Source organism: Ichthyophthirius multifiliis (assembly GCF_000220395.1).
Source record: "Ichthyophthirius multifiliis unplaced genomic scaffold scaff_1120509251170, whole genome shotgun sequence".
In the NCBI taxonomy this organism is placed as follows: Eukaryota; Ciliophora; class Oligohymenophorea; order Hymenostomatida; genus Ichthyophthirius; species Ichthyophthirius multifiliis.
Window position 1 is genome coordinate 56,955 of NW_004086137.1, and position 10,364 is coordinate 67,318.

General features: G+C 15.8%; 2 protein-coding genes across 2 annotated transcripts, besides 22 other annotated features; both read right to left on the minus strand. All coding sequences in view use genetic code 6, as the record gives it.

The window, feature by feature from the left end:
* The first annotated feature begins 33 nt into the window (after positions 1-33).
* Positions 34-72: a microsatellite.
* Positions 34-79: a microsatellite.
* Positions 80-118: 39 nt separating this feature from the next.
* Positions 119-164: a microsatellite.
* A 23-nt stretch (positions 165-187) lies between these two features.
* Positions 188-234: a microsatellite.
* A 2,096-nt stretch (positions 235-2,330) lies between these two features.
* Positions 2,331-2,391: a microsatellite.
* Positions 2,392-2,543: 152 nt separating this feature from the next.
* Positions 2,544-2,573: a microsatellite.
* Positions 2,573-2,602: a microsatellite.
* Positions 2,576-2,625: a microsatellite.
* Positions 2,596-2,636: a microsatellite.
* Positions 2,637-2,979: 343 nt separating this feature from the next.
* Positions 2,980-3,028: a microsatellite.
* Positions 2,983-3,028: a microsatellite.
* Positions 3,029-3,181: 153 nt separating this feature from the next.
* Positions 3,182-3,219: a microsatellite.
* A 983-nt stretch (positions 3,220-4,202) lies between these two features.
* Positions 4,203-4,260: a microsatellite.
* Positions 4,231-4,270: a microsatellite.
* Positions 4,256-4,302: a microsatellite.
* Positions 4,303-4,366: 64 nt separating this feature from the next.
* Positions 4,367-5,153, minus strand: IMG5_153090 (hypothetical protein; the record flags this gene model as incomplete). Its single annotated transcript, XM_004030776.1, has 2 exons — positions 4,367-4,736; positions 4,859-5,153. 2 exons carry the CDS (start codon positions 5,151-5,153, stop codon positions 4,435-4,437), a joined length of 597 nt encoding a protein of 198 aa, XP_004030824.1. The 3' UTR covers positions 4,367-4,434.
* Positions 4,779-4,854: a microsatellite.
* A 164-nt stretch (positions 5,154-5,317) lies between the features above and the next one.
* Positions 5,318-5,359: a microsatellite.
* Positions 5,360-6,783: 1,424 nt separating this feature from the next.
* Positions 6,784-6,857: a microsatellite.
* Positions 6,806-6,867: a microsatellite.
* Positions 6,806-6,893: a microsatellite.
* Positions 6,860-6,902: a microsatellite.
* Positions 6,895-8,091, minus strand: IMG5_153100 (hypothetical protein; the record flags this gene model as incomplete). The annotated part of the gene is made up of 3 exons (XM_004030777.1): positions 6,895-7,109; positions 7,763-7,808; positions 7,981-8,091. The coding sequence occupies 3 exons, from the start codon at positions 8,089-8,091 to the stop codon at positions 6,895-6,897; spliced, it is 372 nt and encodes a 123-aa protein (XP_004030825.1).
* A 1,421-nt stretch (positions 8,092-9,512) lies between these two features.
* Positions 9,513-9,570: a microsatellite.
* Positions 9,571-10,364: the final 794 nt, after the last annotated feature.

The following is a 10,364-nucleotide window of genomic DNA, read 5'->3' on the forward strand; positions in this document are numbered from 1 at the left end:
AATTAAATAGAAAAAAAAATTTAATATAACAAAATATAAATAAATAATATATATATTAATATATATTATATAAATATATTTTAAATATCAAAAAATAAAATAAAATTAAAAAAAAAAATATTTATATATATAAATATTTAAATTATTTTATATAAAATAATTAATAAAAATAAAAGTATAAATTATCTATATGTATATATATATATATATATATATATATATATATATATATATTATTTTTATTATTTTTTTAATTTTTTAATAAAATATTTTTTTTGTTTAATTTTTATTTTCTTATACATAAATATTTAAATATTTTTTTTTATATTATATCAATTTTCTAACTAAACTAATTTGTATATAATATCTTTAGCTTCTATATTCATATATTAAATTTAATTTTCCATTTTAATTTAAATTTCCCTATTATTTTTTTATATTTTATTAAGTAATCCATATTTTTGTTCTATCGAATAAAGTTAATTTTATTCATGATTTCTAGATTTTTAATAATTAGAAAATGATAGATTTCTAAAAGTATTTAAAACATTTTTATACTATTATTTTTTATTTTTATGTTTTATTGCCAAATTTTCGATTTTTTTGCATTCCAACATTAATTCTTATTACAAATCATTTTATTAAGATATTTTTTATTATAAAGCATATTCTTCAATTTTTTATTTTAAATATTAAATTTCAAACTTTAACTATTATTTATTACATATCTCTTATTCTAATTTTTTTATTGTAAAATTTTAAGAAATATCATTTTTTTATTAATTAAATATTAAATTTATAAGATTAAATTATATAGGCAAAAAATCTATTAATAACTTAACATATTTCTTTTTATTTTAAAAGCATTATATAAATTACTTAAATACATCAAAAAATTATTGTAAAAGTTCATCATTTTATCTAGTGTTTTAATTATTTACATATTTCTTTTAATCATTAATTTATTCCTATTCCTATTATTTTGATTTATCTGTTGTCTTTAATTTTTCATCAGTCATGCTTTTTAATTTTATTTTATGTTTTTGATTTTAAAACAGTTTTTATTATTATTTTAAATGTATATTAAAATATTAATTTTAATTTTTTAAAAAACTATTATTAGTCCTTTAAGTGCTTTTATAATTATCATTTTTAATATATATTTTATGCACATTACATCCTTCTGTATTTAATCGTTTTTAATCTAATTAATTTCTCTATTTTGTTTGACTTTTATTACAAAATTATTATTAAGAAAATAATCTTTGTCTAATGCCTAAAGATTGAGACAGAGATTTGCATTTCTTGTTATGCAAAGTGAAGTTTTATTTTTATATTTAAGAACCAAAGTTTTATTATTATATTAGTTAATTGAATTTTAATTCTTAAGGTTATATTTTTTTATTTATTTCTGAACTAGAATTATTATATCTATGAATTTATATTTCTATTTTTTTAATTTTCAAATTATTTAAGAACTTTTTTATTTACTTTATTTTATAATATGGGCAGCAATCATATATTATAAATGAAGTATTAGTCTTTAAATAATTTAAAATTTACGTTAAATAATTAAAATTATGGTATTTTTATTTAATATAAAATAAAAATAAATTTATATGCAATTAATATTATTGATAAGACGAATAAAAATAATAATAAAAATTTAAAAAATTCAAACTTCTTTTGAGAAATTATATTATAATGTTTTTTATCAAATATAAAAAAATTTAATAATTTATAAAATATAATTTTATTTATTTATAAATGATTATTATTTTAAAACTTTTAGAATAACTTATTACAAATAAAATAAAACATTAAAAATTAGATAATATTATATAAAATAGCTTAATGATATTTTTATTTCATAAAAAAATAATAAATTTAATTATATAAATATGATAATAAAAATTATTAAAATTTTTTATTTTTGATTATATATTGTTTTTTAAAAAAAGTAAATGAAACATCTATTTATATTATTAAAGAAATTGTTTTAATTAAGATATAAAGAGATTAAATATATAAAAAAAAAAATCATTAATAAAATAGTATATAATTCAATTTTTTAAAGTTTGAATATTAAAATTAAATATTAAATAAATAAAAAAATTTATAAACAATAATTAAAAAAAAAATGATTTTAACAATCAATATGTAGTATTTTTATTTTAAATATAAAATGTTAAAGTTAAGCTCATATATAAAAAAAGCTTTAATTAAAAAAAAAAATTAATTAGAATTAAATATAAAAATAAATAAACATATATAAAAAAATACAAAAAACATTATTATTAATAAAAAATAATTATATAATTTTATATATTAATTTATGTAAAAAAAAATTAAAATTTAATAAAAATAACAATAAAATTTATATAAAAATAATACTTTTAATACATTTTTATATATATAGAAATCAAAAAATAATTATATATATTATATATATAAATGAAAAATTTAAAATTTTTATTATAATATAAAAATTAAATTTAATTAAATTTTTGGTAAATAAATATAAACAAACATATATAATTATTAATAAAAATAAAAATAAAAATAAAAATAAATATATATATATATTATATATAAATATATTTTTATACATATCTTTTTATATATCTTTTTATATACATTTATAAATGGATACATTAATATTTTATATTATATATTAAAAAAAAAATATTTTTTATTTATATTATAGTATTATTCAAAATTAATATAATGTCATTTTTCTTTTTCTTATAGGCTTATTTATTTATTGAGGTTTTTTTTTTAGAATTTAAATAAATTCACTTAATTCTTAAACAAGTTTGTTTAATTTGTTTTATTTAACTGGACTAGGTTTTTTGAATATAAATTCTTATTCTTACTCTTCCATTTCGTTTAAGATTGATTAGTTTTAGTTTTATTAATTTAATTAATAGGAGATATAGCTTTTTATGTAATGGTCTTTATCTTATTCTAATACTTCCATTATTTTTTTTATTTTTTATTATTTTATTTTTTTTATTTATTTTTTTTAGAAAATTTATTTTATTATATTAGCAATTAGCAAAAAAAAAAAATTTGATACATTATTTTTTGCTTTTATTTATGAAGTAAAAAGAGTATTCTTAGAATATATTATTATTATATAATTTTAGCCAAAAGAAATTATAAAGGTTAAGTAAAATACTTTTTATGAAATGTCTATTTTAATGATAATGTTTATTTATTTTTCTTAATTTTTCTTTTATTAATAAAATATAAAAATAAATTATAAATTAAAGTACAAAATTAGAATTAATAAATAATTTATTTTAATTTATTTATAAATAAAGCTATATAATGAATAAATGCTATCTAAATATATACATATAATTTCTCGTATTATTACTATTAAACAATGAATTAACCTAAATGATATTAGTTATCCAAAAATACTTACAGTCGAACTAAACTATAATTTTTTTATAATTTAGTTTTAATTAATGTTAGACTTAATAGTATCATAATATTAATATAAAAATACCAATAGTTTTTAAATATGGACAAATTAATTAAAAATAATAGGTAACCTTTATCTTTAATAATAAATTTTTAAAATAAACAAATTATAGAATAAGACCAATTAATATTATTTAATTTTAAACATATGCTTTTATATGATTTAATAAAAAAATAACCTTACTATAAATTTAATTAGATATAAAATAAATGAATTCTATATATTTATATTGAATTTTGATTATTTTTTTTACTATTATTAATAAAAATAAAATTTGATATATGTAGATCATATAAATAAAATTATTTTTATTTTATAAGTTCTAAAATAAATTCGATTATAAGTAAATTTTTAAAATAAGTATACATTAACTTTTATGTTTGTTATTATAAATATATATCTAAAATTAACGAATATATAAAAGTAATAAATAATAATTAATAATATTATAATATATTATAAAAAATATTTTTTTATTTTTATCTTCTTATAATTTTACTCTAATAATAAAATTTTAGAAAATATGTTTATTGTGTTTTATTATTATTATTATATTTATTATTATTAAAAAATTATGGTTATTATATACATTTTTAATTTTTTTTATTATTATTTTTTTAACTTAAAAAAAAATATTCTATAAAAATATAAATTAATATAATATAAACCAGATTTCAAAAGTATATTATTTATTAATAATTATGTATTTAAAATTAAAAATAAAATCAATTAAATTTAATTAAAAATTAAAAATTAAAAATTAAAAAGATTAAAAAAAAACAAAAAAAAGGATTAAAATAAAAAAAAAATGTATCTGAAAAATTTGAAAAAATTTAAATAATATATTTTTTTTTTACATTATAAAAAATAAAAAAAAAAATTACAAAAGACTAAAAAAATAAACAAATATAAATATAAGAAAAAAAATAAAAGAATTAAAATCAATATCCATATTATGCAAGCTAAGCTTTAATAACTTTAACTTATGGTAATTATAATTCTTTAGCTCTATTATTGTGTTATTATAATTTTTTTTAGAAATAAGTAGTAGCTCTTGTTTTTCTTTTAGTTTCGAGTTAATCAACAAGGGTTTATTTGCTCCATCCGACAGAGTTACATAAATCACCTAATGTGCAATATGGTCTATGATTTTTCAATCTTTAAACTTTTAATGCATCAACTACTACTTGTTTCTTTATTCTATCATAAGGAGCAGGTACTCCTTCAAAAATTTTTAGTTTTTCTATTAAATTAAATTATATATATTAATATTTACTCAAAGATAATATATATAAATTATATATATAATATATATTAATTTATATTTATATATATATATATATTTATTTATATATATATATTTACATAAAGCAGCAGCTCCTCTGGGTGTTAAATGAGGAAGCATGCCTCTTATACATCTCCAAAATATCTTTGAAGGAGCTCTGAAATGCTAGAAACCTCTTCTAGGGTTATGGTTCATCCATTTATTTAAAAATTCACTGAATTTAACTCTGTTTCTGAATAAGGAACCGGAAATGTTAATTCCTTCTGCTCTAACTACTACTATTCTTTGGCCAGATAAAAGTTCTTTAGCTACATATGATGCTAATCTACCTTATAAATGGCCTTAGGCGTCTATTACTACGAGTTTATCGAACATTTTTTATTTATATATATACTTTTTTGATTTTTTGATTTTATTTTTAATTTTATCAAAATAACATAATATTTATTTTTTTATTTAATATTTTAACTTAGTTTTATTTTGTCTTTTTTTATTTATATAAATTAAAAAAAATAGAAATAGTTTATGTAAAAAAATTGTTTTTAATAAAAAGATTCTCTTTTTAAAAAAACATACTCTTTATAAGAAAATAAATTAGTAAAACACTCGAAATTATTTTTAGTAATTGCATAATGCGCACCAACCTTTAACCCTAAACCCGATAAATGATTCTAATATTAATTTCTAAAAAGAGTAGTAGGTTCTAACGAATGAAGCCAGAAATCAATATCATAATCTAAAATAAACTTTTATTATTAATTATTTCAAGAACTACTCCCAAATATAAACACTATATTTATTATTACTCTATTAAGAAACATTTATTTTCATATTTTAATATTTACAATATCAATTTCATCTTCCAAAAGCCATATCTAATACTATTGTAACCGCAATAACTAGTAAATATAAAAGCCCGAAAATAAGACATCGAATATTCATTTTCGAAAGTATTATAAATATCTAAATATTGACAAAAAAAAAAAAATTAAGAGAAATAAAGAAAAGAATACTTTCAAAAATTGAAAAAAATACTCATAAAAGTATAGGTATTAAAAAATAACTAAATCTTCGAATTTCACAGCTAAATACTCCAAATAAAAACTTCCCCGAAACTAATAATAAAAAAAACTACTTTCAAATTAAATTTCCATTCCATAAAAAGAGATAAAAACACATGCTAAAGCATACTAAACCTCCAACTTAAATATCACCATTATTTTTTAATCTATATATAATTTTTATTTTTTATTTGATTTTATAAACACAAATTAATTTTATTTTATACATCTTTAATTCTGATCTGCATCTTTTTAAATCCTCAAAAAAGTTTTTATTGAAGAAACACATATCATTATAAATAAAGGTAATAAATTAACTATTATTCTCTTAAAAAATATATTATATTTGATTATAAGAAAACATATATTTGCAAGTTTTATAAATTATTTGATTATATTTTCGAAATAAAATTTAATTTAATTATTTTTTTATGTCTCTATTATATTATTCCAATGCTTTTTAAAATTACTTAATTATCTGTTATTTTTATATCTTTTATACTATAAATCTCATCATTGGTTAGGCAACTTTTTATTTAAGATTTCTCAGCTATTTTTTAAAAAGTAATTACAATTAAAATTTTTAAGGTCAAATCAAAACTTTGAAGGGGAGAATGGCCTTAATCAATAAGTGTTAAAAGTCCTGATAAAGATTTATTTATTAAAAAATAATTCAATTAAGGCCTTTTAAAATATCTAATAAGGTGATTTAAGACTTTTATTTTAAAAATATTATAATTAAGATTTTAAGGATCTTTTTGAAATAGTATTGTCTTATGGTTTAATTGATAAGAATTCAAAGTATTTTCACAAATTGTTTTTTTACTAATTTTTAAATTATATATATATTTATCAATACAATATATTTTATTAAAATAAAAAATTGAATAAATTAATAATGATGTTTATGTTGAAATTTATTTTAGAATTACAAAATATTAAATATTAAAAAAAAACGTAAACAATAAAAATAAAATAACAAAATTAAAAAAAAAAAAAATTAAATCTAAAAAAAAAAACAAAAAAAACAACATCAAAATTAAAAAAAAAAAAACTCATAATTTCTCCTTTAAAACATAAACATCATTCCTAACATGTTCCAAAGCCGGTAATCCTCTCCTTACTTCTGAAATTTTCTCCAAATCAATTTCTACGACTCCAACCCCTACTTCTTCTCCCATATCCAACAAGACCTCCCCCCAAGGATCCACTACAAGACTATGTCCAAAGCTTTTTCTTTCCATATAATGCTCTCCAGACTAAGCTGCAGCTATAACAAAACATTAATTTTCAATAGCCCTTGCCCTTAAGAGTACATGCCAATGTGCTTTTCCTGTTTTTTTTAAAAAGGCGCTTGGTACAACTAAAATTTCCGCTTTTTTTTCTAAAGTAAGTATTCTGTAAATTTCTGGAAAACGCAAATCATAGCAAATTGACAAGTCGAGCTTTCCAGCTGGCGAATGGACTACTTCGGGAATTTTTTATCCAAAATGAAATGTATTGCTTTCTTTATGGTATTTTTTTCATCTATTTATATAACGAATAAATGCAGCTTCTATATTCACTTATTATTAACCTCTATTGTCTATTATTAGATGAGTATTATATAATTTTGGTCATTAAATTCACTTTTTTACTAAAAACCACCTAAAGATAGCCATATATTATTTTTATGGGCTTCCGTTTTTAATTAAGTGATTGTTTAACCGGTAATATATTCTGCGTTTTCAATCACTTTTTTATATGTAGGTTAAATTGAGGTAAATGCTTCAGGAATAAAACATATTTTAGCCTATTTTTCGGATGCTAATTTTATATTTTATTATTAGAAAGTCCAAATTTTGTTGCTTGTTTTCAGTTGAACACATTTATATAACTGCAATTAAACATTTTTTTGAATTTTAAAGCATTTGTAATTTTTACAAATAGATGATTTTTTTTAATTATAAGTATTTATATTTTTCTTTTGCTTTTTAATAATAAATTAATTAAAATATGTTTATATATATAATACTTTTTATTATGTATTTTTTTTTTTTTTTTTTTTTTTTCGTTCATTATTTATTCAATTGCTTTATTTTATTTTATATATATTATGATATTTCTTCTTGTAATTCTTTTTAAGGAATTAAATCTTCTACTTTAAGTATATCTCTAGTATAAGGATCACATTAATCGTTTAAAAGATGTTTTTGAATAGAAATTTTGTCAACAATGACTTCACTAACAGGTAATTTTACTGGATTTATCATAATTTAATTAAGAATAGGGTCTAAATATTTATCTGGAATGTCTTTATACAAATGTTTATCTAATATTTCTTTTTATTTATGGAATTCAATTAATTATTCAATAAAATATTTAAACTTAATATAGTCTTTAAAATCTATAATTTTAATTCTTTAACAATAGAAATAGATTTTTTGAAAAAATCAATACAAATGTTATCTTCAATAATTCTATCAATAAAACAATCAAATTTAGAATAATTAAGATACATATTAATAATTATATAAATAATCTAAAAAAAATTCTAATAAATATCTTTGTTATTTTTATCAAATTTTCGACTTAATAAAAATAAAAATATAAATATATATAAAACTAAGTAATATATATATATATTTATATATATATATACATTTATTTTATTTAATTTATATTATTATTTTTACTTTTCAAAATTTAAAAAATTAATAGTTTTTTAAAATGATTAATTAATAAAATTTATGAAATTTTAACTTATTAATTAAGAAAGTAAAATATTATCAGAATATTTTGATAAATTTTTTACATTTTCAAAAAACGTTATTAAAAGAGTTTAATATTTCTATAAACTTATCTTCTTATTTTATATTTCTTGATTTTTTTAATTATACTATTACTTATCTATTACAAGTTTAGATTTTAAAATTTCTAATTCTTATATTTATTCAATTATTATAACTTTTTCGTCTATTAAATGTAACAAATCATTAAAATAAATGTTTCCAAATCGATAAAAAATTTAATTATTTTAATCTTTTTTTGCTAATATTATAAGTTTTTATGAATAATCATATAAATTTTATTCTGATTAAACTTTTAAAAGATATGTAAAAAGCTTACAAAAATAATACCTAAAATAATATTTATCAATCTATTACATTAATTAATCAAATTCCATAATTTTATAAGTATCAATATATAATTACAAAAGACTTTACATAATAAAATTCTAACAAATTTTGCTTTTATGAAAATTTTAAATTAACGAAACATTAGAAATACAATTGTAATTTCTAAAACAAGTAAAACTTGCAAGTAAAATTAATATTTTTCGTCTAAAATGAGGATTACAACACCAAACTTTGCTTCCCATTTAAAAAATAAATAAGTCAATTATTATTTAAAAAAATTCCTTTTAAAAATTTTATATATAAATATATTGAAAATAAATATACTTAATTCTATTATAAAATTTAAAAATTCTCATTTAAAAAAATTGTTAAGAATTCAATCATATCTTCGAAAATAAAAATAGGTATTTAAGCATATTATTAAGTATAGTTTTATTTTAATTCATAAGTTTTAGTTAAGTCACATTCATTAAATTTAAAAGCCAGTAAACTCTCAAATGCGAAAAATCTAATTAATAATTAATTTGTTTCTTAATCTTCCAGAAGTAAATCGAAATTTATTTTTTAATCATAAATTTAATTATATTTTCTTAAATCATAAAGTTTAATTTAATCTAATTCTATATATATTACATATTATTATTTCATTTTAAAAAAAATATTACCTTTTTATATATATTCATTTAATTCTTAATAAATTCGTATAAAAGGACTACTTAAATGAATAGAAGCCATAATATATCTAACTATTTAATGTTAAAACTATTAATTTTCACATTCAATTATTTACTTTTTTTATTTATTTCCTATCTAAATAACTTAAATACTATCATAATTTTCATAAAATCCGTTTTTATTAAATAAAATATTAGAATCAAATATTCCAATTGACTTATTAAGTCCTTCTATGTTTTCGAAATTAAAAAAATGTTCTGTAAATTTAAGCAAGACCTTCATAAAATTATAAAGAAATCCAAATCCGCAACATTCGAATTCAAAATTGAAAGTTTTAAGTACCGGCTTATTAAAATGGAGTATTTTTTCAATCCATAAAATAACTGAGTCTTACCTTGATTATGAAATATAAAAAAGTAATCCAAAAAAATTATTTAAGCAAATTTCTAATTTTTAAACGATTTTTTTGGCATTATTTTAATTTATATATTAATTTTCTCCTTATTTTAATAAATCTAAAAAATCCCATTAATTATTCCAACCTTATGGAACTGTATTTATAGATAAAATCAACCCAAAAATAGTATTGTTTTAAATTTCTTTACCACTTTTATGTTTTTCATTAATAAAAAAAGGACTTTCATCCAAAAAGTAATTCAAAACATATTTTTTTGTAAAAAGTACTTTCAAAATATCAATACAAGAATTAATGAAATTTAAATTTTCCAAAA